The sequence below is a fragment of the Balearica regulorum genome, chromosome 15 (assembly GCF_011004875.1).
Source record: "Balearica regulorum gibbericeps isolate bBalReg1 chromosome 15, bBalReg1.pri, whole genome shotgun sequence".
NCBI lineage: Eukaryota > Metazoa > Chordata > Aves > Gruiformes > Gruidae > Balearica > Balearica regulorum.
In genome coordinates, this window is record NC_046198.1 from 18,131,908 (window position 1) to 18,159,684 (window position 27,777).

A 27,777-nucleotide genomic window follows, 5' to 3' on the forward strand; every position below is an offset into this window, starting at 1 on the left:
TAATCTAATTGTGTCCCTGCAGAAGGTCTCTTAAAATTAGTGATTAACATGTGAAATTGTTAATGAAATTTTGTTTAAAAGTCTAGTTTAGGACATGTATCCACTCTGATGTTTGCTAGAAGCCATTCAAATCTTTGAAGATCTGTTGTATTTCAGGTCTTCATGCAAGATCTGGAGGTCAGAATCTCTTTTAGATTAGATGATTAAGTCCTAATATTTTTCTGTAAATTTATTGTAAATAGTAGTAGTACAGCTGTACAGTTATATGGTAAAACCTTTATAGGAGCAGAAGGACTCCGGGTGAGGCAGTGCTTTGAGCTGACACTTTTCTGTATGGTATTTGTCTACTCTGGTATCGCTGGTAAACCTAACCTAACCCTAACGAAGTCTTTAAAAATTCTAAAATTCTTTTTTTTTAATTGTGTTTATTTTTATTCTTGATATAATGACAGTATTTTTAAGGTATTTATAGGAAATAAAAAGGTTTTTATAGGAAATTGCCAGATTCAGAAATTTCATTCTCTTTAAGACAGTCTGTAAGATTGAGTTTGAGAAGGAATGCCACAAAGAAGCAATGACATTATCTCTTCTCTGGTCTCACTGTCATGGTTACATTTCCTGTGTCAGAAATCATGGCAAGGAAAACAAGCAAGTTGAAGAAGTTAAACAAGTAACAGCGTATCTCATTAATATGCACGTAGTGAAAAGGTGCATTGTCCCATATGTCTGCGAGTTAAACAAAACAGCTGAGCCACAGGCAAACTTGTAAACATTTGTGTTAAAGCCAGATGCAGACTAATTTGATTTGATCAATACTTCTGATAGTGTGTTAAATAACACCATTTTTGAAAGATTGCTCAAATTAGTGATGAGATTAAGAGCATTTTTATGTGCTTTGCTGAATAGCAAATGATGTTGGCATCCTTTTAAGCATGTTGCTGAATTAGTGCCACTATGTACATGGCTTTTAAATCTGAAATGAGCAAAAATACACACAGAAATTCATCTTTTTTGTCCCTTCTCTTTAGATGAACTTCGTCAAGCTATTGTGGCCATGATGAATAGAAAGGATGAACTGGAAGAACAGAATAGGTAGTTTTCTTTTTTTAGTCAAGAGGCACTATAATTTTTTAAAAAAATCTGTTCTTTAATACAAGCTGTCCTCTGTGTAAAGCTATGCCTAATCTTTGTGTAGCCTTTTTCATGTATATATTGTTTATCTGTGAAAGGTAAGCTTAATACTTCAATATTCAACTGTTGATACTGAAGACTAATGTTTGCAGGTCAACTTTTTGCTTTAAATTTGAATCACATATAACTCTTTGTATCTTGGACACTTTTGCCAGTTGTAGTTTCTTCAAAACCAAAACTTATAGCTAAAAGATTCTTAAAATCTCTTAAGATAGCTTTCCAAATGAGTAAAAGTTTGTCCTTATACAAATATTCAGAAAATTTCCTTTTTTCCCCTTCCTGTGCAGAAGCGATGCAGAATGACTAACAATGTTATGCTGAAATTGGCTGTCACTTGTGTCTTTATGTTCACTTGGGGCAAAACGATGATGTAAATGTAAGAATGATCAGTCGCTTATTTAAAATGCTATCAAACCTACTTTGTATTCATTTAGTCTATTGCAACACATCATTAGATGAATGAAAATACAAATGTATTCAAGACATACTTCTGTTATGCTGTAGTAGGGCTGTTTTGGTAATTTACGTTTCTCTATAGATTTTTTTTTTAATTTTTTTTTACTGTCAAGACTACCAGCTGATCCCATTTTCCTGCCTCTCATCCTCCCCACTCCCACAACTGCAAGTTACTGCTCCATTCAGCTCTCTGAGTTTTGGCAGAAGGACCACGATGCTTTGGGTTTTACCGTTATGCATCATGCTGACTCTTGCTGTCCCATCGAAGGTTTTACACAGAGGTCTATGGCAGTGCTCTCAGTAGAGGCAAGACCCCTGCCTGTCTCCTGCTCTTGCTAGTAAATATATTGCTTATTGATTATTCCTGAGATGTGTGGACTTGTACTGAAGCACTGAAAGCAGGCTATAAGCTGTTGTCTGTAATAAATTCTTTCTGCGTGGTGCTACCATAAATGCCATAATAGGTTGTGCTTTGGGCATGTTGATGCAATTGTAGTGCAAATTAATAGTAAGCACTTAAAACTGTTTTGATTAGGTCCTTTTTCCTTGTAGTTTTTCATATCTTTGTATAATCAAATCAGGTGAATTTATTACATTGAATATTTAAATTTTAGGATGACATTAATGGTATAATTCAGGCAACCTACTCTGTGATTCGTAGAGTGTCCTCTAATTACGAGGTAGTGTTTGCAGGGTTCTAACAGAGGCTGCTGCCACCTTCCAGATCTCTGAGAAATCTGCTTGATGGAGAGATGGAGCATTCTGCAGTGCTAAGGCAGGAAATGGACAACTGGAGAAGGAAGGTAGCAGAACAGGAAGAGCGACATGCCACAAAAGTCCAAGCCTTGGCACGGTAAGAAGCGCTGAAAGTGTCATAAAAAGTATGAGCAGTGGTACAAGGGAATAAAAAATTCTGCATACAAGAAAAAATAATTTTCAAGTAGTTTAGTTTTCAGAAGAACATGAGTGATTCAGGACTAAAAACTTCATGGACTTTAGTTGAATTTAAGCTAAAAAAACCTTAGGAAGATTTTCTGACAAATTTAGTGGGTCTGTGGTTTTTGTTTTGTTAAGTTTTAACAGTAAGTGAGAGTTTAAAATATTAATAAACCTACCATTACAGCTCCAGAGGAAAGAATATTAGTGAGCTGAACTTAGGACAACATCAAGCTTAATTTTAAAAAGTCATTAGACTAATATTAAGAAATATAAGCCATGAAAATAGTGACAATTAGATAATGAGCCTAGATACAAGGGAATGTGTGTATGTCTAAGGTAAATGTAAGAAGACTTTTCTTTCTTCGCATATCTATTTTGTCCAGTTCTAACCCCCCTCCTTTTTTGTTTTTTGATTTTTTTTTTTTAAATTATTTTTTTATTTTACTTGATATTTGGGAGATTCTTGGTGTAGCTGTCTGCCCAATCTGGAACAAATCACAATATCAAGGTCCTGTTTTTTTCCCTTCTATTGGATATATGATATTCTTAAATTTGTTAAAGTACCTAGCACTGTCTGCAAGCAGTATTTTCCAAACCTCAAATCTGATACAGCTTTTAAATATAAGGGGGCAGGGAGGGGAACAGAAACACCCTGTCGATGTTCATTGTGAACAGACTGATGTTGCTGTCCTGGAATAATGAAATGTTTGTTCTAGTAGTGGAAATGGCTGCTTTGGTGCATGTATAAAAGTGGTGGGGTTTTTGTTGTGGTTTTTCTTTTTTTTTCTTTTTCAAAAATACACATTAGATTGGCATTCTAGCCCTCAGATCTAGAGCCAGTTAGGACTTGTTTTGGAGACTATTTCATGTTAATATTACTCCACACTATTTTCTCTGGTAGATGTCTTGTATAGTTCCACCCTGAGATTAGTATGGGGATCTCTCTCTTCCCAGCAAGTTCTTACTTTGGTCAGTAGGAATTGAGCTGAGTGGTCCTAGTGTTAGTTAAATTGAGTAGGAAGATTTATGTCTTTCTTCAGTGCTTCCAGTTCTATAGAATATGTCAGATACCTTTCTGTATGTACCCTCACGTATGTAAGCAGTAAAGAATGGATTATCCATCCTCTTCAGTGACATTTCCATGCGATCTGTCTTCCTTCTGTCTGATTATTTAAGCATGACTTTTTGTTTTCCTTGGGCTGATGTTTATCTCTTATCCTGCTGTCAGGTTTTCATGGCTGCCCACTTTATCATCCACTCTATCGTAAGCAGCAGTTGTGGCCAAACAGTATCAACAGTACTGATTTCTGAGGTGGTGCAGCTGCTTCCCGCTAGCTCAAGGAAGGTCAGCTGGAAGAGGTTGCTCAGGACCATTTCGTCAGGTTTTGAATATCTCCACAGATGGAGATGCCACAGCCCCTGTGGGCAGTGTTGTTGGCAGTGACCCATTGGTAATGCTCTTCCCAATGCGGTGCCAGATGTTGCTGGCTTTGCCGCGAAGGGCACATCGCTGGCTGGTGATCAGCTTGTCCACCAGGACTCCCAGATCCTTCTCCACAGAGGTGCTTTCCAGCGCCCAGCAGGTATGGGTGCCTAGGGCTATCCCTCCCTGGTGCAGGACTTGACGGTTCCGTTTGCTGAACTTCAAGGGATTCGTCTGAGTCCAGTTCTCCAGCCTGCCCGGGTCCCTCCGAATGGCAGCACAACCATCTGGTGTATCAGCTGCTCCCCAGTTTTGTATTGTCTGTGAACTTGCTGAGTGGCACTCTGTCCCAGCATCCAGGTCATTAGTGAAGGTGTTAATTGATATTGGCCCCAGTAGTGACTTGTCTCCAGCTCGACTTTGTGCCACAGCTATGCCCAAAGAAAAGAATGTTAACCCTCCTCTTGTCTAAATGTGATTTAGCTTAAGACAGACTTTTGAAGGTAAATGCTGCTGTAATAGTGTGATTTTTCTTCTTATGATTCTAAATAAGCTCTAGAGTAACCTGTGATGCCTCAGATCTTGGGATGATTCACAGGTATAGTAAACAACAAACCTATCCCAAATGTTCAGTCGGATTAGTAATCTGGGCCTTATCATGGAGAGAAGTGTTTGTCTTCTGCACGCGCAGGCAGAGTGCTTAGTGTCAGTCGTGACGTGCCGCAGCTGAGATTCCTCCAAGCCTTTTATTGCATAGCAGAACTAGTATCTGAAAATGACAAATATAAAGCTTTCTTAAAAAGTATTTAGCATGTTACTAATTCTGCTTTTGATGACACATCAAACCAAACTACTCACTTTGAGGGAGGGAGAGATAGGCATAAGTGAGTTTGACATTCATGTGATGTAGGGCAATTGAGACAATGCAAATACTTTGTCATTTAATATTCACGTTTCAGGTTATAGGAATTGTATATTCATATTTCTTTGACTCACTTCCCCCACAGTTTCAGAATTTGCAGTGACATATGGGTGAATCAGATATTTGTCATGCACATACCTTTTTAGAGAATAGATAAGGAGCTTTTATAACAAGATCTAAAGAGATGCTCACTTAGACTAACTTATTATTTTTAAACAAGCTTATTTAATTTCTTATTGCTACGGAGACTGGATATGTTGTGCTGATTGTTCTTCTGAAAGTCAGTTTGCCATGTCACGTGATAAAAACAGTGTTGGGAGCTGCTTAGGTACAACAAATTCTTGTGTCACCAGTTATTTTGGACTTCGGATGCGTTTCTTTAATGATTCATTGAAACTTTGCATATAGTTATTTTGGAATATAGGATTGTCTTCTAAATTCTTTTGTCAGTTCACTTTGTACACTGTAGGTGATGCTGCTGCAACAGTAAGAGTAGTAAAATTTTTTAATAAATGATATTTTAAACCAGGAATTTGGGCAAGTTGAAGAATTTGAAATAACAAAAATGTTGGAAATGCTTTGTAAGTGCTGCATAATACACTAAGTGAGGGAGAGGAAAGCTTCAGATATTTTGTAATAGTGAAATCTCACTGTTTACCTTGAAAACAATTGATCACATGACTAGAGTAGAAAAATTTCCTCAGTTGTAATATTCTGAACATCTTAAGGCAAGGAAAATCATTCAGTAACAATCTGAGTATTGTAATTTGATGAAAATTATGCTTCAAATTATGAGTGCTGATATTTATGAGTGTCCCCAAAGCTCTTGTGAGGAATTTGATGTACATTTGTTCCTGAAGGCTATGAGAACACAAATTTCAGTGACACATCAGTGATCAGTGGTGAAATGATTACTTCTGGATATGTGCAAAATTAGTTTATTCAGCTGGTCTCCTAGGCTCTCCAAAGAGTCTTTGGTCTCCCAGACAAAATGCTAGCTTGCTTAGAGAAATTTTCCTGAGTTTCCTAAGTTCTCTTTGAAAAATGGAGAAATTCTTAGGTCATTTTAGTTTCAAGTAGTGGTAATCTCATTCTCCCATGTGAAGTATTTGAATAGCTTGTTCATAACAGTTATGATATTGTCTCAAAAGGAGCAGTCTCAGCATTCAACCTGCTTCCTAGCCTTCCAATGGAATAGACTAAATAGACTATCCAGTATAATTTTGTAAGCTGCTTTTTTGTTGTTGTTGTTGTTTTTTTTTTTACTTTTCCCTTTGTCAATGAGCCTTTCTCAAATTGCATGAATGTATTGTACCAGTGGCTTCTTGGCAATGCTGAAGTTTTTTAATTGCAGTTCGTTCTTCTGTATGGAATACTATTACATCCCTTTGCCAGGCAAAGAAATTTATTGAAGTTGACTGTGAAATTGGATAATCTCAGATTGCATATGCTTAGACTGTATTCAGAAATGTTGGAGGAAAGCATTTTACAAAGGACAGGCTTTGTAGCAAGAAAAGCAGATAGAAAGAGAAGATGATAATGCACTGTGTAGGGAAATGGGGGATGAGCATTTGACTAGGCTTTATCTTACACTTTTATGTACGTTCTGTTTACTGTACATTCTGTAACCTAATCTGCCTCCTCTTATCTAGCATCTGTATTATTTAAGCCACATTGCTTTTGGATTTGGCATTTTATATTAATCTGTTTTACAACGCTTCATTCAGAGCCATAGTGCTTCAGTGATGGGTGAAATGCATTGTGCATCTTGAAATGATTGTGTCACTCACCTTAAGCAGCTTCTTAGAGAGAGGGAAAAATACCTCTTGTCCCTGCTTGTGAAAACAGTTTGAATATTTCTATATGAAATGATTTTTTTTTTCTGCTTAGTTAGTTGGTGGCATGTCACAAGTTACAAAAACGTTTCATAAAAAGTGAGACACATTATTTCTTAAGATAAACAAGTTCCTCATATTTCTTATCCACGAAGCCATTTCTTTGCTTTTTTGGATGTGGTATCACTGCTAAGATAGAGCCTTTCCATAATTCAGATTTGAACACAGTCTGCGTGTGAAACTATCATGAGAAGAGTTTTCAGTTTATCGTACATATGGTGTTTGTCTTTCATGATAAGCAGTTAAGTTTATCACATTATTCCTCATTACAGTTTTTTTCAGAGATTGGTTTTATACTCTGATCTCATTATATTGTCTATAGTTCTACTTCTATGAGTAATAGTTCTCATTTTTCTTATTCATTTAGGGTATATATGATTACAATAAATTGTAATCTTGCACCTCCTGATGGTAGGATCATAGGATAACTCAGGTTGGAGGGCAGCTCTGGAAGTCATCTAGCCCAACCTCTGTATATAGATTCTACATGTTCTTGCAGTATACTGTTTATTTCAATTCATTCTCAAGATTCATGGAATTTTTTTAATATTTGGAGATTTGGTACCTTTATAGTGTTTCTAAAACACTGACATCTGTTGGATTTTTTTTTAAGCCTGAATTTAGAAATAAGACAGGTTTTAAGAGTAAGCTGCACAGAAAGCACCTGTTAGGATCCGATGTTGGTGCCAGAAACATAATTACAGTATTCTTCAGGCCACTAAAGGTGAGATGCATGAGAAACTCCTTTTTGTCAAATTCTTTTCTTACCATGCTCATTTTACAGAAGCCCTAGAGGAATTTTTCTGTCTTTTTTAAGAAGCAGTTGTGGTGGGGTTTTTTGTTTGTTTGGGGTTTTTTGGTTTGGGTTTTTTTTTTTTCCCCCCCCTGTTAAGGTATAGGAAAATAAGTCCTGTAAGGCTGCTGCTTCTGTAAAAAAACTCCTAATTTAAAGGTGTATTGTTCTTTAATCTTTTAATAAAATTTTTGGAAGTCAGCTTTTATAAAACACTTTCATACTGGTATTCATTTGTATTAACAGCCACAAAGCTTATTTTGGTGACTGTGAGATGCATCTAATTTGACTTGGATAGCAGACCTTGCCTGTGCTTGGGGTCTGCATACGTGCTCAATACATGTAACTATCTCATAGAAACTTTGTGGGCATTACTGGAAAATAACCAACCTCCCCCAACTCCCCTTGTGCCCCGGCAATGGTAGTTCTTAGAAGGGATGCTGTAGCACAAAGAAGGTGGGGGAGACTTGGTCTGTGGGGCCTTGGTCCCTCTCCAGGAAAACGGCTCAAGTCCCAGCGGGTGCGTGAGCGCTGTGTTCCATGGGAATAGCATCTCTCTGCCATGCTGGCCTTCCTCTGCTGCTTCTGATCCACTTACATCCCTTCTCTCCATACCAGAGTCCTCGAGGAAGAGTTGCTGCTTTTCCTGAAAGGATTTGACTTGTTGGCGAGCATATGCATTTATCAGTAATATTGCGTGTTATCGTTTCATTTGTTATACACATAAAAGTCAGGTATATATTTCCCAAAATGCAAACTTGTTTGCTGCTGCTAAAAAAAATTATCATTCTTAGAGTAGTTTCCATTTTCTCTTAGGCAACATTTCCTTAAATGCTAATTTTTAAATAATAAAATTGAGAGGAAGTGTAATTATTTTTGCTTCAAAACTAGGCAGGGAATTGAAGGTATTTGACAACTTACATTTGTTTTATATAATGGATCATTCCTTGTCCTTCCAGATAGTTTTCCAAAAAAAGATAATAAATAAGCACTTTTGTTGTTGCTAAGGTGTTATGTGGCTGTGTACCATTCATGAATATTTAAAGACAATTTCTTTTCAGTACGATGATATTTTGTTTCTGTATTAGTATGATCAATGTCACTAAATATTACCATTGAGAAGTCAAAATGTGTTTTATTTCGTAGCTTTGGCGAAAGGGATACATTACGCTAGTACTGCCAGTCAAGCGTTGCTGCATAAAGCAGCCCTGACCATATGCGTGTTCTTGAAAGACATGTACTGAATGTTTTTCCTTTTTCTGACTGGTTTTAGTACGGAAGTGTAGTAAGATCCTAAAGATTTTTCATATAATTTGTGAACACATACAGTGGCTTCCGGTGAATTTTCAAGTATGTCTGACAATAGAAACACTCACAATTTTAGGGATTTTACGAGCTGGTATCTTTCCATTTTAGAAAATTGGTGAAAGTTACTCGTATCACCATTTAAGCTTTTGGTACTTACGTTCCTTTTCTCTTTACTTACAGTTGTTGTACTGTACTGATTCATTACCATAATTAGTATTGTATTTTTTTGTCTGGTCTTAAGCAAAGGCACTGTTAATGGCTGAGAGTGGATACACATAATTTTGTAATATTCTGATTTATCTTCAGGAAAAGTACTAAAGCAAAAAGCTAACTACAGAATTTAATTGCGTCTTAAGTAATTTCACTGGATAAAATTGCTATATAGTAAAATATACTCTGCTAAAAAAGGTCAATCCTTGCTGCATTATCTTATAAATAGTGTACCGGAACCTGGAAATACCTTTATCTGGTGCTCTTTGGAGAATAGTCACAGAACTATGGAGGAACTCCTAGAGTTGCTTGCAAAAGCTTCAGGTGGAATAAAATTTACCCTGCTGTTATAGATGTGTGGCATTTATAAGCTGCTGTATTTAAAAGTGTTTGCGTTTCTGTAGTCATACTTTTGGAGAGATTTTGGAGATAAGTCTGCTCTGTCAGAAACTAACTTTGTATTAACGGTACCCAAATTATAATAAATTCTAAAGAGACCTGGGGAGGAGTTAAATTCTGGTTTCCTGGGATGCTTTAAATCCCCCCCCCCCCCCCTTTTTTTTTTTTTCGGTGATTGGATTTCAAACCTTAGTATTTTTTTCAGTGTGGCTCTTAATGTGCAGTTTTCTGTTTTTATAATCAACCAAGGAAAAGTGCGTCTTGTATCATTGTTCTGCATGAGTAATCACCAACGAAAGACATAAAGCTTAATCAACAACACATGCTGGACCTGTGCCGTTTGAGCAAGAAGCATCATTTGTAGGAATACTGGTTTGTCATCCTCTATCATTGAGCTGATACAGGGTGAAATGACATATTATCACTCTGTCAGCCGCTTACTAACATGGGAGAAGTGATCAGGCAGGGAAATTTGTTATAATTGAGGTTTTGGAGATGGGTGTGCTTTTAGTGGCACAGTTCTCTGGCTTTGTTTTCCCATGTATTTCAGCCTGATTTTTTTTTTCTTTCTTCTTTTTCTGTATCCCCTTCAACTTGTTCTTTCAGTCTTGTCACTTATTCTTCAGCACAGAATATGGAATCATTTGGAGCTCTTCAAAAGATGCTGAAAGCATTGTGTTTATCATGAGCCTCATAACAGGCTAACAAGTTTGCTTCAGGTTAGATGGTGAAGTTTGGAAAAGTTGCAGAAGTAAAGCTGGGGCCTTCACATAGAAGTATTTAACAGCCTTACACTAGGTAGCACTGTTGAGTCAGCTGGGCAAGAATTTCTGCAAATCTGACCCTCCTATACAGGAGCTTCTCCTCCTATAAAATAGCTGATAGAATGCCTCTTGCAGTCATTAAAGCCTTTTTAGTGAGTGGTTGCTAATTTTTTTTTTTTAACATACTCTGATAAAGGCTGCATAAATTCATATATATCAGGATGGGCCCTCTTTGGAATCTAGCTAAACAGTAGTAATGAGAAAGAGATGTCAAAGGATGAGAAAGAAGATGATAGAGGCATATTAGAAAATTGTGACTGGGCCATAGTATCCTGCTTTGAATTTCAGTCTTGTATCAAAAACCTTAAGTGAATTAAAGTCTTCCTGAAGTTCATCTGTACTGTATCAATTTTAAGTTGATAGGCACAGTAGTAAAAAATAGATTTTTATTTTTTTGACGCTGTCTCAGTACAGACAGAAGGCACTGGGTCTGTTCTCAAATACAGAAACAAGATGGTATATGATTATTACATGAGAATCCTTAAAACTCAATATATTCTAATTGTGTACAGTTATTTCCATGCAGACGTATTTACACTTCTGGTCAGAAATCTTTTCATCTAGCTGTCACAATTTTTTTTCCATGAATGAATTATTTGGGCTTAGTTTAATATAATATATGGCATTAAACTGTGTTTCTGATGGAGTGTTTTTTCACCTTAATCTGAATATCAGCATCCGTCACTAGTGGAAAAACGGACTTGTTCTTTGTAGTCTAGGAAATGAAAAATATCATAAAATTCTTAGAATCCCAGACGGGTTTGGGTGGGCAGGGACCTCCCAGCCCACCCAGTCCCACCCCTGCCATGGGCAGGGACACCCTCCACTAGCCCAGGTTGCCCAAAGCCCCATCCAACCTGGCCTTGAACACTGCCAGGGAGCCAGGGGCAGCCACAGCTTCTCTGGGCACCCTGTGCCAGGGCCTCAGCACCCTCACAGGGAAGGATTGCTGCCTCACATCCCATCTCCATCTCCCCTCCTGCAGCTTCAGGCCATTCCCCTTGTCCTGTCACTCCCTGCCCTTGTCACCAGCCCCTCTCCAGCTTTCCTGGAGCCCCTGCAGGGACTGGAAGGGGCTCTAAGGTCTCCCCGCAGCCTTCTCTTCTCCAGGCTGAACAACCCCAACTCTCTCAGCCTGTCTCCATAGGAGAGGACTTTGTTAAAATTTGATAGTTGGGTAATCCAATAGTTTCTTCTCAATTATTTAGCAACCTCCTACTAAAGGACTGAATAAAATTGAGGTTACATAGTTCAGAAAACTGATTTGAAATCCACAGAAATATGAATATCATACCAGTCTGGGGTTTCTATATATAAATATGGCATTGCTCGCAACAGCAGTTTATTTTTATATGTGTATGCGTATATATGTGTGTGTGTGTGTGTATATATAGTGTGATAATGACCATCAAACATATTTGCATGTGTTTCTGAATACTTCTCAGTCTTAAATAAATTCCCGTTAATAGAATGTCTATCTTTTTGTGTATGATCTGTTTCCAGCTTTCTGTAACCAGTTACATGTCAAGGGTTGCAGCATTCCTGGAGCTTGTACCACTCCTCTGGCATGATTTTGACCTGCCCGTGTTCTCGCTTCTCTCTAACCAGCTGCAGGTTTCTCGTGTGTGTGATGTTATGTGCTGCACCTGTGGCACTTACGTATTTCTACCTTGCTGTTTCCTTAAAGAAGACTATAAGTTGTCTGAATTCCCTCTCTTGCAACATATTTTAGTTATTTTTCTTCTGTGTAAATGCTTCTGTCATACTTGGCTAACTGAATGGGCTTAGACAGATAATTGAATTTTCAGACATGCGATTTGTCAGCGTTGTTTAAAATTCATTAGGTTGGAATCCTTGTTATTTCTCCCCAAATATAAACTAAGGTGCTTAATGTTGTTAGGTGGAGCTATGGTAGTACCTTGTTTGAATATTTGTACTTTCCAAGAAACATGAGACAGGCACTGAAATACAGGTTGAAGGGATTAGCTTAATTTCTTCTCTTATGGTTTTCATTTAGGAGTGCTATGTGGAAAACTTTTACCTTGAATATTGTTGCTGAATTGCTGACATGTTCTTACAGCAATAAAGTCTGTTTCTAAAGCTGAATTCTTGTTTGCTTGACATTAAATACTTGGACAACTAGTAAAACGATTATCTAATTTTATATTGGCCATTCTGAATTTCCTTGTCTAGTATCCCATCCTTATTTTTTTTAATCGACTGTTGATTTAGATAGACTGTATCTTTTTTCTGCCATCAATGTAAAATAGTATAGAAAATCTGAATTAAACAATGAAAAGTTTTTGATTATGATCTAATCTGTTTCACTGATGTGTTTATGTGGCCCTGGAGCACAAGTTTTCCTGGTACTCTGCTGTTGATGTATTACTTTACTGTGTAAGTCATTATTTCTTTTCATCTTGATGACACAACTTAGATAAAGGTTATTATTACAGCTGGTATGTTTGTTTCCATTGAAAGCTGTTTTCCTCTATTTTGAGAAAACAATACTATTTATTTATTCTGCTCTCTTTATCAACAGAGAGAATGAGGTGCTAAAAGTGCAACTTAAGAAGTATGTTGGAGCTGTCCAGATGCTCAGAAGAGAAGGCCAGACAGTGGAAGGTAAGGATGAAATGAAGAGGGGGAAAAAAACCCGCTTCCACAGGCTGCCTCGTGTGCCAGCAGCCTGTTGGGAACAGCGTCTGAAGAGATGACAGCTCTGTTTCTGTGAGAACTGTCCCTGATGCATCGCTGGCTGGGCCGTTTGCCATTACCTGAACTGTCTTGTGATGCAGATTGCTATGTGATGGCATACTAGCAAATTACTGCTGAGTGGAAACAATCGAGAAGTCTGCCTTTCTTGCTGAGTCTTCACCAAAACCAAGGAAATCATTGACATGGAAGTGGGGTTAGCAAGAGATTATTAAAAGCCCTGTTCATCCCTTCCAACCATGGTACAGTCATATCTCCCCATAGTGAAAATAACATATTGGTTATCTTTTCCTTTGAGAAAAATACCAATGTAGATTTTTGTACTTACTTTTACAGAGTGTTTTCTGGTAGATGAGGTGGTCTTACTTTTTTCAATACGAAACTTTCCAGAAAAAGTGATTGGGTGAAAATTTAATTTAAAAAACAATCAGTGAATTAATGTGTTATGGGAACACAAGAATAATTATTTTGAGGAGAGAAAATTTTGTGTCTCTAGATTATACTGTTACTGTTGGTTTGGAGAGAGTATTTGCAGGCTGTTTCAAATAGACTCTGTATTAAGACCAGGCATTTCACTTTCTTTTTTCTTTGCTCAGTCGCCCTGACTCTACTGAGCAGGTTTTATATCTGAGAGCTAATGAGTTATCAGTAGCGTTACCTGCCAGGACGAATTGGAGTCTTGAGTCTGAATCATCTTCTGGTGGGTCCTGTACTTCCACTGACTACAGAAGGTGTTTGAGAGACGAGGTGGCTTTTCAGAAATTGGCACCATCTGTCTTTTTTTTTTTTTTTTTTAAATTGTCAATATTGTGGTCATATAAGTGGCTATATGAATGAATACTACATTAACTCTGCTCTGAAGGGCTAGTCACTATACTTATCTGTAGTTTAAAAATTTCATTCATCCTTAAAAGGATTTTTGTTAGTGAGAACACATGTTTTTACTTCCGACTTTGCTGGAGTGTAGTGATTCATATTAAGAATTATTCACGAAAACCATCGCTTAAGCTTCTTATAATAGCAGAAATTATCCTTCATTAGATACTGACAGTTTCCATGATGAGTGTAATTATAGGAAAAGGAAAAAAAAAATTCCTAGGCTAGCTATATTCTGCCATGTTAAAATTATGCAAATTAGTTAGTGATAAGAATAGAAACTGAGTAGGATGGTCAGATTTTATAGATGAAAAAGGGAGATGGAACAGTACCAACATTTCTAAAAATGAATACATATATGCTTTATGCTCAAAGGATATTTAATCAATCCGCCGTTATCATTAGTGACCGGAATAAATTTCAGCTTTGTGCACTATTTGTAATAACTTTTCTTATATTCTAACTTCACACACTGTATTTTTTATAAACCATTTTTTTCTTAGCTGCCATTGGAGATGTATGGAAATTTTTAGTAGTACTGGGGCCTCTGACTCAAAAAAGTACTTAAGCATGTAAATAGTCCCTGAAAACTAATATGTTTAGATACACTTCAAAAGAGGAGAGTGAAACAAAAAAAAGTTTCTTCTTTTACCAAATTTATAGAAACTATTGCACCCATGGTTTATATACATAAGTTGCAGTATCTCATCATTGGCATTCATATTTTTCAGATGCGAGTCTTCCTAATGAAGAATATTAGCAATATTAGAAAGATGTATTTGTACTTTTCAGTACATATATCATTGTGTAACTTAAGGCCAATTACTGAATTCCAATTGTGGTATAACTTAAAGTGTCTGTAACAATTTGTCTTAAGTCATCTTGTTCTTAATTAGCTTACATGCTTAAAAGGATTACAGAGTGTATTTACAAGAGCTGTTTTCTTACTGTGTTCTGAGATTGTGACAGTGTTGTGAAGAAAATAGGATGGAGAAACTACTGCTCTTTCTGCTTTTGTCATCTTAAGTTAAAATTCTTGTTTGTTTCTTATACATTAATTTACACACTGATAGGTTCAGGTTCTTGGCTTCTGACTAGCCTTACACATAGACAGGGACCCTTGAGTTCTGATCTGTTTAAACTTGGAAAACTCCTAGCTGTCCTTTTGCTGGAATAGTAGGAAATTGTCTTCATCAGGGAGGCATAAACTGTTGCATACAACTAATTTCACTGCTGCCCTATGCTATCATAATGAGCAATTCCAACGATGATTAATCTTCTTCCAAATGGTAACAAAAGTCTTAAATGTATTGTAGATTTTAGAACACTATGTGTTTAGACTTTCTGTGAAACTATTTTGAAAGTCAAAATAAGTTGAGCTTCTGCTCTATAAATAGAGAAGAATCTACATGTTTGCTACCATAACCAGATCAGATGCTATTGAGTATGGCTTTTTAAATAGTTTCCTAAAATAATAAATGAAACTCAGCTTAATGCTTTGCCTTGCGGTGACTTAAAAACAGAAAAACCCCTCAGCAAATATGATTATAAATAAATTGCCCAAGAGTCAGAACTGCGTCAAGATCAGAATATCATACCAGCTTTCAAAATGAGTGATCAGTGCCATGGACTGAGCAGTTTGATATTGGTATTTAAATATTTAGTAAATGAGCATCCTGATTTCTCAGCCATCAGCAGGAGTTGGATGCGTACCACTTTTCAAACCTACTTAGATACAATAATATTATGTATATGAAAATTCTGATCTTAGAAGTTTCTGGCTGAAGAACTTCAACCAAGATTTACAAGAAGTAGCTCTTAAAATAGCTTTCAAAATTCACTTAAAATATAATAAACTTCTGAATGTATATATTTGTCCTCGAAGCAAAAATCAGTTCCCAGGCTCAAGAGTATTTAGTCAGATGAATTCTGGTCTTGTCTATCTACCTTATGGTGGCTGTATGTATAGTTTAGATTTTGAAAAATGGTGAAAGCATTTGTTATTGTTAGGGCTTGTTTACTTTATATGTGCTAACTTGTTTGGGTTTTTTAGAAATTCATGACCTGTGAGGAAAAGTTGAATTTTTGTGTAACTTGGAGAGGAGCAGACTGACTTAGAATAGGCCTCACAGTGATCATCAAATATACCAATGATAGCTAGGAAGAGGAATAGAATAAACTGTAGTTTTCATTCACTGTGGGTAAGAAAAGATGTAATGGGCTTAAATGGCAGGTGAAGGAAGTTTGATTAGCTATCCAGAAAACCTGTCTGAGAAGAATATTTAAATTTAAATAGATTGTACAAGGAAGCATGAAATATCTATTATCGGAGATTTCTAGGAACAAATTAGACAATTAACTGTCAGGAATGAAATAACTACAGCTGATTCTGCTTTATGCAAACCCATGAAATACTAGACGAAGTATGGAATGTCCATTCTCAGCCCTATTTTCTGCAGTTTCTATCATATGTAAGTAGTCTGTGCAAGTAATAGGAAATGATATTTTGGAAGAGAATTAGAAAAAAAAAGACTTGAAAGTGGAGCATAGGCTTAGTTTTCAAAGGCTTTGAGTAGGAATTGCAGTTACTACCTACGTATATTAGATAGCTGTGGTCACAGAACAGCAAAATGCTTTTAGTTGGCATTTTTTTTTCTGTTGAGAGTACCTGTCTAAATATTGCTGGCAAGAAAGCTCCCTGCTGCATTTCTATTTTAGTACTTGTAATACTGTTTAATAGTACATCCTATTTTGATACTTCTAATAACTCTTTCTTTTAGAGCTGTTACTTCCAAACAGGATGTCCTAGAAGTTTATGTAATTTAACAGTTTAATTTGAGGTATCTCTTTGTTGTAGTTCTGCCAAACATTTGGAGCACTGATGGTGAATTTACTATACCAGAGCAAAAGCAAGTCGAAAACAATGAGGAACTAGCCAGCTCTTACGAAAGAAAATTGATTGAGGTAAAGTTTGTGCTGCGCAAATTTTGTGGAATAGTAATTGTAACGTAACATTCGAAGCTGTAAATAGTTTCTTTGCTTAGTTGTTGTTTTTTTTCCCCATTAGTGTAAAAGAAAAGTCTGATTTTTGCTTTAAAAAGAAAAAATGAAAGATTTCATTTTCAGGCTTCTGTGGTTAAAATACAAATTTGTTCATTCAACTTCAAAGCATATTTAAAGCAATTCAGATAATTAAAAATACTTTTCCTTACAACAGTACACATGTATACTTTGATGTTAAAATGAAGGTTTTAATAAATAAGCAAGTTCCTTAAGGTTATCACTGATGGCGGTGAAGTTGAAAGCATCACAGACAATAGGTTTCAGGTATTGTATAAGTTACGTAATTACAGGCATCGCTGCTTTGTCAGTTGAGCTTTAAAATGAGGCCATAGTGAAATCTGTAGCTTTTTCCGTGCTGTCGTACTGTCTTCTGATTGCTAAACTGGTTTTCATTTTTGTATTGCTTTACCATGTAGCTTATTGAATACTGCAGTATGGAAACGGATGATGGAAGCTACTAGTTCTGTTGAATGACCATGTTAGAAAAAGTTCTTAATGTAAGATTCACTTCTAAGACTAATGTAAAATTCATTAAAGAAGAAAAGAGAGATTAGGGTTTCATCCTGAATTTAAGTACAAATGATTTTCGAGACAAAAGTAATGAAATTTAATATCTAATATCCATATCTCCTATTAAATATTAAATGAACATTTTTATAAAAAGTAAAAAAAAGTCTCTATATCTTTCTCTTGCCCAAAAGAGAAACTGGATACTCGCATTAACTGATTAACATGAAGATGACTAAAAATGCAGGTCGTGCATCAAAGAGATTAATACAGTTCTTTTAAAACATTCATACTTGGTTATCCTTTTCTCATAGCACCACGTGAAACTAATTCTCTCCCTTTGGTTGGGTTCTTCTGACTCCTTTTCTCTGTTCCGTACCTATCAACAGAGTATCTTAATTAAGAACGCAGGTAAAATCTCTTTCAGCTTTCCAGCATCCTCCTTAGTTCTACAAAGTTTGTTCTGCACGTTCAGGAAAGTGTTGCCAACTCTCCTGAGTTTGTGGAAGGCAGTGTTAGCAGTGGCACAGATGACACCGTGGTGAGTGTACTGCTGGAAAACCTTGCTGCAAATCACATCCCGAAGAGGAAGTCTGCATCTGAGTCTGACTTACTAGTCTGGAACTATATCTTCACGTCCTCAAAATAGGATGTAACCCCTGTAACGGTCCAGAGGTATTTACCAAAAGTCATGGCTCCTTTTTCTCTTCACAAATGAAAGATGTGAAGTCTTACTTTCAAAGGTTAGCCTGTGTTGTGTTCCAAATTGAGGACTAGGATAGGAACCACTCTTGAATGCTGTTCTGGCAGTTCCATTCAGCTAGAATTGGGTCTGAAAAATGTTCAGACTTAAGCAATTTTAGTAACTGTTATTTTGTGCCTAGCAGACTATTTCAACTGAGGACAAAGATTCTCTTGCATTTCCTTGTAGCTGATGAGGATATTGAAGTGTCCCCACAGAGAAATGACTAGCTATCAATAAAAATAATGGTTCTGCTGAGTAGTTAGAGATTTTTTTTGTCCTGTTTTTCCATTGGAAATTATTTTGTTCAGAATAATATATTGCAGAAATTTTCAATTTCTTAGCCTATTTGTAAAAAAGTTTGTATTTATCAAAGTTCTTTAATTATGATCTGTAAACTGGTTGATTTAACCAAGTGGATAAAGATAAGTTTAAACTAAAAGTTTTGAAGGAGTAAAGAAACGTAAAGAAGCTTTTTACTGACTGTTATGCTTAAAATGGTGCTTGAGAAATTTTTGTAAAAATTCTATGTAATATTTTAAATGGTGTATTTTCTTAGAAATAGTAGTGAAACATCTATCTAGTTACGACAATTTCCTCTAACCCCCCCAATTTGAAGATTGTTGGGATATTGATAGGTCTTTGGACACCTCTAGCAATTCCTGTATGTTTTCCAGTGTCTTGTGCTTTGTGACTAGAATGCTATTTGGTTTGAGAAGAGAAAGTAGGGTGATTTAAGAAGTGTGACCAGCAGGTCGAGGGAGGGGATTCTGCCCGTCTACTCTGCTCTGGTGACACCCCCCCCAGCAGTGCTGCATCCAGCTCGGGGGTCCCCAGCACAAGAAGGACACGGAGCTGTTGGAGCGAGTCCAGAGGAGGCCACAGAGATGATCCGAGGGCTGGAGCACCTCTCCTATGGAGACAGGCTGAGAGAGTTGGGGTTGTTCAGCCTGGAGAAGAGAAGGCTGCGGGGAGACCTTAGAGCCCCTTCCAGTCCCTGCAGGGGCTCCAGGAAAGCTGGAGAGGGGCTGGTGACAAGGGCAGGGAGTGACAGGCCAAGGGGAATGGCCTGAAGCTGCAGGAGGGGAGATGGAGATGGGATGTGAGGCAGCAATCCTTCCCTGTGAGGGTGCTGAGGCCCTGGCACAGGGTGCCCAGAGAAGCTGTGGCTGCCCCTGGCTCCCTGGCAGCGTTCAAGGCCAGGCTGGATGGGGCTTTGGGCAACCTGGGCTAGTGGAGGGTGTCCCTGCCCATGGCAGGGTTGGAACTAGATCGGCTGTGAGGTCCCTGCCCACCCAAACCAGCCTGGGATTCTAGGATTTACACCAGTCTCATGCCACAAATAAGAAAGTGTGTTTAAAATCATTACAAGATGGGTTTTGGGCCATTGCTATGCATTGTTGGCATGTTTGCTGTATGTAAGGTAAAAATATGTTTCATTTGCTTTGTCCTGCTTATGTAAGGGAACATCACCAGAAGTTGTCTTTCCCTCATGTGTAACCCAGGAAAAACTCTTCATAGTTTGCATTGCAACTAAGCTCAAAGTAAGCAGTTACTAAAGACTTGCTGATGTGCCAGACCTGACATTGCCAAGGATTTAAAATGAAGCAAAGGAAGCAAATAACCTAAAACAATTGGGGTGTTAGTACATCTTTGAAAGAGCTGTGGTCAGATTGTTATCTGTGAGACTTTGTTTCCAGTTTGGTCTATTCTTTCTCTTTGCGGCTGTGAACCAGTAGTGAACTGGTAAACATATCTAATTAGAGAGAACATGACTTCAACTTTCTTTGCAGTTTCAGCCTTTGATAATTTTGTGCTCTATTTAAGAGTAATTTTAATGGTGGACTTTAACATGCATTTCATCAAATTTAAATTGTAGGTTATGCTCATGAGGTACTAAATTGTATTATGAGAGCACTCTGTTAAAGGTTCAAAAAATGACTGAATTTTCAGTTTCCTGGCAAAGACTATTCCTGTCAGTACTAGGGAGTGAGGAGACCAGCTCCTCTGCTTTTGATGTACTGAAACTCGTATCACAATGTATTAATCCCTTATTGTTCTGCAGATACATTCATTCTTACAGGGATGTCGGAGACAAACCAGTTAAAAAAAAAATCCTTTCCAGCTCTCTCAGGCTTTCCTTGTAGAAGCTTGTACAAGAAACCTGTCTAGGAGTCGGAATTTTTCTACATAAATTAGCTAGGAATTGCTCGGCTTTTAAAGTAAAGTTCCAGAGAAACCTGCAGTTTGCGTTTTAACGAACTTGAAAATTCTCGTGTACCTTTTCCTAAAGCTAATAGGCCTACCTTTTTCTGTGGTAGGTGTACTGTCGCATTTCACGCCTGACAAGTTGATCTCTGAGCATTGGGTACGTGAGGCTGGGAAACTGTTTTTCTGACAACGAAGGTGCAGATACCGATCACGTGAACTCACGATGTGAATCACTTCGTTCAAATGAGTACACTCAGTAGATTAGAATTGAGAGTTTATTTCTGAATATTAGATATTCGTGAGATCTGACACCTGTCAAAAAGGTTAAGTTTAATGTTTTTTAAATTCCTGGCAAATTATGCAGCTCTTCTGAAAAGTTGAATTGTTTCAAACATTTGAAACAGTATCTGCAAAAGGTAATTTTGGATATTAAGCCAAGCTTTCACTAGTCTGGAGAGTTTCACTTCTTGAATATTCATGCCTTCTGTTCGTTCTCGTTGAACAAGTGATTTGTTGGAGAGTTGCATCCTAAGGTGTCCAAAACATGCTGCTGATCATTTTGACCCAACCTGCCTTCTAGATTTTTAACTTTAATCTCCTCAATTGCATTTCAAAGTGCTCAGATGACTTTAAGCTGTATTGAGGGGTTTTTTTGAGCCAGCAATTACATGAGAAGAAGAAATGATGGCATGTATCACTCTAGTTGGGTAGGTGGCTTTTTTAAACACTTTCAAACATTTCACCTTTTGATTTTTTTTTTTTGACAATAGAGTAAGGATATAATATAGTATCATGAAAAGCAGCTGTGTGGCTTTCTGTAAGGTTCCTTGTGCTGCTGTCATTGTTAGGAAGTGGAAGTTCAAAAGACAGCCTTTCAGTCCTAAAAACTCTGGACATACATTCTAAGTTTATTTTGCTCAGATTTACTTTTTAAGAATTTTTCAGTAGTGTGCTCTCAGGTGATTAAAAAAAGTTTCCAAATATTGGAGGCTTTTCAAATGCGAGAATATGGCTTAGTTCATGACGCAGTACATGAGGGTTTTTTGGTTTTTTGTTACAAAATCCCTTCTCACATAGTAACCTATCTGGTCAGGGAAGGGACCTTAAATCACTGAAAGCTTTGCCAAAAAGTCTCAGCATCTTTGTAGAATTGTTTCTCAGGTTAGCACACAGGTGATAATATACTGTAATGAATTTCTTTACCATGTCCTGAATTGAGATCCTGGAGTGGGGAATTTTGGTGATATAGCAGTTTTGGTGATATCTGCTGAAAGCGGTACTTATTCTTTAACGTGAGGTGATTGTGTGGAGAGTGGTTTTTTATGCAAAAAAACAGCCACAGAGCAGCTTAGTTACCTGCTTAAAAGACACCAACTCTGACTACGAAGAATTGTTTGACTGCTTGTCAGTTATTTTCTCATGCTTCTAAAAAGCATTTTGATTTGGTCTTTTATTACGTTTGATCCTCAGGTCATTCTACAAACTATTGGGACACCTAGAACCCTTCACTGTGTTAGCAGTATGTGCTCTTGCTGGTTAACGACATTCTAAGATGAGAATAAAAAGAAACCTTTCTTTAAGAAATAAGCTCTGGAATATTAAATAACCTAGTTGAAAACTCTGAGCACCATTTCATTGAACTACAGGACCCGTTTTATTGGAAATCAGTGAAGATAAGATTTGTGTTCTTTGACAGGATTCTGTAAAGACATGGATTTTTGTTTCTTCCCGATATTAAAATGCCTACAAATACAGTTATTAAATAATAGCACTTGGTTGCTTAGATTTAACGTTTTCTCATAGGAGAGAATTGAAAAATAGCCTTTCGTGAAACAAACAAAAAATCTTTGGCTCTTGTCAGCATTGAACAAACAGTGCAAGTTTGATCTCTTCCCTTTGCCTCTGTCAGTCCTGTTATTTACTGACAGCTCCTTGATTAGCCCGCTCGCATTCAGCGTGAGATTGCATTCAGCAGGCAAAGGAGGTCAGTGCGTCAGGGGACGGTGGGACTCTGGGGAATTGGTATTTTATTTTCTTCTTTAAAGGCCTCAGCGTGGTATGCAGCTTGCTATTAAATGTTAGTTGTGTTTGAAGACAGTCTGGAAAACACGTCTTAAATTAGTAAATTGGTCAGCACTTTTCTGCAGAATCACAAGCCCTTCTGTAGCTTTTGTTAGTTAAACCGAAGTAATATTACTATTGCTGTAAACTAGTACAGTAAGATGTAATTTCATGTGGCCAGTGCACTTTGGCACAAGGGTAGACTTTTTTTGTGGTTCCTAAAAGACTTTGTCTTATTTCATAAGAATTGTGAATGATGTTTTTATGCAAGTGTATATTTATTTTCTCAGTAAGAATTTATGTCCAAATTAAAAAAAAAACAAAAGAATTTGGATGAGCTGTTCACGCCCAAGGGTGTGCAATGCACAGTTTAAGTTACTAAGTGCAATAGTACTCGAAGTGAACCGGCAAGCACTATTTTTTGTGCAACTCTTGAAATACACTCTCTAGTTAGCTATCTCAGCACAGTAGATGAGGTGAAACCTTCCTCCAGGTGTGAAATGAGAAGCTAGGAGGATCTAGGGAAGGATAATGCGTTGTTTAGAGATTTTGTCTTGGCCTTTGGCTTTTGCCCTGAGGATACACAGAGGGAAGGATGCAGCAGCAGAGACATGCTTATTTTTATCCCTCTTATTAGTATTTATTTTATCCCTCTTGGTAACAGTTATTAAACTCGCTATCCTGTGTATCTCCTTTTGCTGGTTACTTTTGTTTTCCCTGGCCAGGCACAGGTCTTGCCAGAGTAGTGGTTTCCTGTTCAGCGTGTTAGTGGTCTCCTGTATGTCAGGATTAATTTCGGTGAGCACTGGTAGTACTGTACGCAACTGACAAAGACTGTGCAATATTGCGAGCATTAGTATGTGCTTCATGTAGCCTGCACAGTTCCCAGGGTGTTAGGAGCTTATTTTCTCTTGTTGGTTTGGATGAATTGTGACCTGGTGTAGCTATAGTAAACAAACAAAAATCCACTAAACAACATCAAATAAACCCACACCAAAACAACCAAACCCCAACCCTATTCTTAAATGGATCTTTCTCCTTGGAACCGAATAACGTCCTTGCAGATGGAAATGTCAAGAATAAAAAATGGAAGCTTTGAAAAAGAAAGCAATGGCTAAGCATTTTATGGCTATATCGATAGCTTTGTCTGAACTGTGTGCCATTTTCAGTTGTACTGTTTTTCACTTGTAGAAGAATGAATTTACTAATATTTAATAGGATACCTGCTGTTTCTTGAAGACCTTTGGCTTTATTACTCTTGGGGAAAAATGCAGACAAAAGTTGATTTTTGAAAAAGGGCATCTTCTCATGGGGAAGAATACACCCGTGCTTCTGCTGAGAGCGAAAGGAAGCAACTTCCAGTTCTGTCTAGAGTTTCTTGGGAAATATGTTGTTTTGTGGCAATTGGGGGGGGGAAATGCCTGTACCTGACAAAAAGTCATTAATTCAGATGTCGCTCGTGCAAAAAACTTCTATGAATTTTAGCTGCAAATTATGTTAAAAAAACCCCTGAATTCCACCAAAACACCCTTTTAAAAAACCTTACTAATTTTCTCTTGTTGCAAGTTCTTAAAAGTCTCTTCCTCTGCTCTAAAAGCATGGCCTTCTAAGACAGAGTGCATTATTCATACCGTTAGTGGAACATTCCTAGCACGTTGTAACAGCTTAGGCCTTTGCAACAGAGCACAAAGTGACGTTTCCCTTTTATTTTCTGGAGACCACTCTTAGTCGTGGTCATGCCGCGCAGCACAGCGGCAGTGCTGTTGGGCAGCAGGGTTAGACCTGGGTTTTCTGTTGACAGCAGGTTTTTAGAGTTCTGTGGGTGTGGAGTCTGAGTATTTTATGTTAGCCTCACTTCCCTGCGTGAGGAGGATTTGGGCTCTTTTGCTTTCTGGTACGACCAGGGCCAAATCTCAATGATCATCTGGCCAAGATAAACTTTGCTCATGTGTTCTTTCATTTTCTGCTTTAAACCTATTGTCGTGGAGAAAAACAACTGTGAGATGATTGAAATCCCAGTAGGGAAAATTATTGCTTAACCTTCAGTGTGGAATGAATAAAGGAAGATGTGATGACATAAAATGTAACTGAAAGGATGTAATTATAAGGAGACCTCTTTGTTGATTTTAGCCGACATTGATACAGGAAAAGTTAGAGGAACCTAAATTAATATTGTTCTTTAGAGGTATATCTCAATGCTCCTTTTGGTTTGCTGTGATGGTAATGCATTTTTCTTTGACAAGAAAAAGTACTGCAGTAACTTAATTACTAATAAAAGTGATTTTCAAAAGTAACATACCTGCCAATTTGTCCTTTTGATAATATAGAACAAGTGATTTGCTGTTTTATTTGCTGTTCAATTTTCTTTTTATTATTTAACTTTGCTAGGGACACTTACAAATTTTTGTATTGCTTCCAGTGTTTTGAGCGAGCTGTTGAATTTACATATTAATTGAGCCTGCAAGTAGAAAGTTATTTCAAGGACATCCAAATTAGAGGGAGAGAAAACAGTCAGATACTACATTGGATTTTGTTCTTCTGGTAGAGACAGGCACTGAAAAATCAAACATGATTTCAAAGATGTAACTGACTGAGTTTTGTACCCAGTCATAAATTTGTATATTGCTTTTGATAACCGATCTACCAACTCCCATGTTTTTTCTCTCTGCATTTGCAACCAGTAGCAGGCTGAATCTTTTTGTATGTGAAAGATGAGGAAGTTCTGACTCGCAGCCTGGGCTTTCTGGAGTTAACAATGACCAGGTAATATTAACCTGAATCAGAGAGGGGCGTACGATATTCTTAATTCCTACACCACTCTGAATTGGAATGAGTGGTTAAGCTAGTATGGAAAGTAATTTAGCCAGAGAAGGGTGGCAGTTCTGTTTGGTGCATCAATGTTTGTAATTTCTGAAGCAAACCTGCTTGCTGAGTGGCATCTACTACGTCAGTCGTAACCCAGAAGCTCATTTCATTTAGATATCTTTTGTTTTTGCAGAATGGGCTTACTAATTACTAACAAGTGTTGGAAGCAAAGAACCTTTTTTATCAAGGCTGATGTTGAATGAACAATTGAGATATGAATACGTAATGTCATTAATTGATACCATGGAAGTCCTGATGTTCTGATTTTTATCAGGAGGAGCCAGAGAAGAGTCTAATTATGAGGCTGGGACGTTAGTTTTTCTAATGGGATTAAGTGCAACAGAAATGCTTGACAAGAACAAAACCAAAAGCAGTAAATTAAAGCTGCTTTAGTACACTATAAATAATAATAATAATAAAAAGCTTTGTTGAAACTATATTAATGCTACATTAAACCTTTGCACTTCAGAAGGTGAGGAGTGGAACTAAGTGGTAACTGGGACGTGTTGCAAGCTTTTTGTGTTGTAATGTGTAAGATAAAGCATCAATATTAACCTAAAACTGCTTACATAATCAGGCAAACAAATAAAAATGTTTGCCTGTTTGGTTTTAAATAATCACTCTGTGAAATCTTTAGCATTTGTACTTCTGATAGTCCCACTACGAGGAAAGTTTGTTGTTATTTCAGTTACGGTACCTGTCTTTAGCTTGTAATTTGCTGAGCATTTCAGAATAGTTTCTAAATTAGGAATTAGTGAGAGAGATCGGTCTAGACAAATAATATCTGGGCTTAGTTTAGCTCTTTTTGTGTATATGCCACACTGATGAATTACTGGATTTGAAGGACTCCCTCTAATATAAAAAGAAATTGGAAAAGAATACTTGAAGTTCAACTCAGATATAATTATTTTTATTTTTTATTTCTAATCAATGATGTCAAAGAAGGCACCAGGGAGATCTAATTGCAGCTTACCTGTACCTGAAGGGGGCCTACAGGAAAGATGGAGAGGGACTGTTTGTCAGGGAGTGTAGTGACAGGACAAGGGGGAATGGGTTTAAGCTGAAGGAGGGTCGATTTAGATTAGATGTTAGAAATAAATTCTTTACTGTTAGAGTGGTGAGGCACTGGCACAGGTTGCCCAGAGAGTTTGTGGATGCCCCGTCCCTGGAAGTGTTTAAGACCAGGTTGGGTGGTGCCTTGGGCAACCTGGGCTAGTGGAGGGTGTCCCTGCCCATGGCAGAGGAGTTGGAACTAGATGATCTTTAAGGTCCCTTCCAACCCAAACCATTCTGTGATTCTATTCTACGATTCTATGTCCACTCCTCGCTTGTCAAATTGGAGCCGTTTTTTCTGTTTGCCTTGATTATGTGAGGGCTACAGGTTTTCTGGAACAAAGCACTACATTAAACGAATTGAATTAAACTGCTTTATCTTGGGGAACTTCCCTGGGGAAGAGGGAGAAGGCCGAGTGGTAATTGAAGAAGGGGAAAGCATGAAACACGTAGACCGTGTGAACGGTCTCCAGCAGGGAACCGAACGCTGATGAGGCTCGGCAGTAGCCCATGTTGGTGTTCCTCTCTTCAGCTGGGCTTTCACCGTGTTGCCCTGTTGCCTCGCTCCTCTCTGAGCTTTGGGTGCCGAAATGAGGAGGCATTTCCAGAGTTGCTGTAACCTGAAAAACATGTTTAACCGCGCTGATGTTGTGGTAGGCTGCTGTTCCCACCGAGGGGCCAACCACTGCTGCTGCTTTCCTCTGACTGCCGTTGAAATTGTAGCTTTTCTTGCTCTGCCACGGGACTGCTCATCTGGAGCTCCACCTCGGACATCAGCATTCCTTTGCTCTAATACAGGAGTCATATAGGGAGGATGTAGTTGGAAACCTCTAACAGAGGGGTGTTCTGAAGTCTTTCTTTTTCCTTGAAAATAATTCTACAAACACTTTTTGGCTCAAATTTCTTTGCTCTAAGGCTACCAGTGACATTATCACTTCAAGACAACTCCCTTGCCCCAGATGTATTGTGTACTGATGGGCCATCCATCATAATTGAAACTTTCATTCCATTTTATAGTATAATGGTTCTGATAGGACTAGCTGAACACAGATTTTAAGTTTCTTTTAGCCTTGCTCCCTGTTTCTGCTAGTTTCCCCATCACACTCTCCTGATGATAACACGTTACTGCTTTTTTTTAGACCTTTGCCATTTGGGAACCCTTGTCCTTTTGGAGTTCTTCCCCCTTAAGCTGCAGGTTTACACTTCACTTCTGCATAAGAAACACTCCAGAGCTCAATACCATCTTTAACCTTGATTTGAGTTTTATTGTTTCTTGCTTCTCTTGGCAGGGAACCAACTTAAACATCGTTTGCTTTTGTAAATT

The 27,777-nt window shown here is 37.7% G+C and overlaps 1 protein-coding gene across 4 annotated transcripts in view; it reads left to right on the forward strand.

Moving 5' to 3' along the window:
* SNX29 (sorting nexin 29) overlaps positions 1–27,777 on the forward strand; it is a 126,692-nt gene that overhangs the window by 31,260 nt on the left and 67,655 nt on the right. For 3 of the 4 annotated variants that reach the window (XM_075767363.1, XM_075767364.1, XM_075767365.1), the window contains 4 exons: positions 1,029–1,092; positions 2,372–2,500; positions 12,903–12,985; positions 16,809–16,915. In XM_075767363.1, coding sequence (XP_075623478.1) covers positions 1,029–1,092; positions 2,372–2,500; positions 12,903–12,985; positions 16,809–16,915 — 383 coding nt within the window. The remainder of the gene's footprint in view (positions 1–1,028; positions 1,093–2,371; positions 2,501–12,902; positions 12,986–16,808; positions 16,916–27,777) is intronic. The other variant, XR_012837849.1, reaches the window with a different exon arrangement.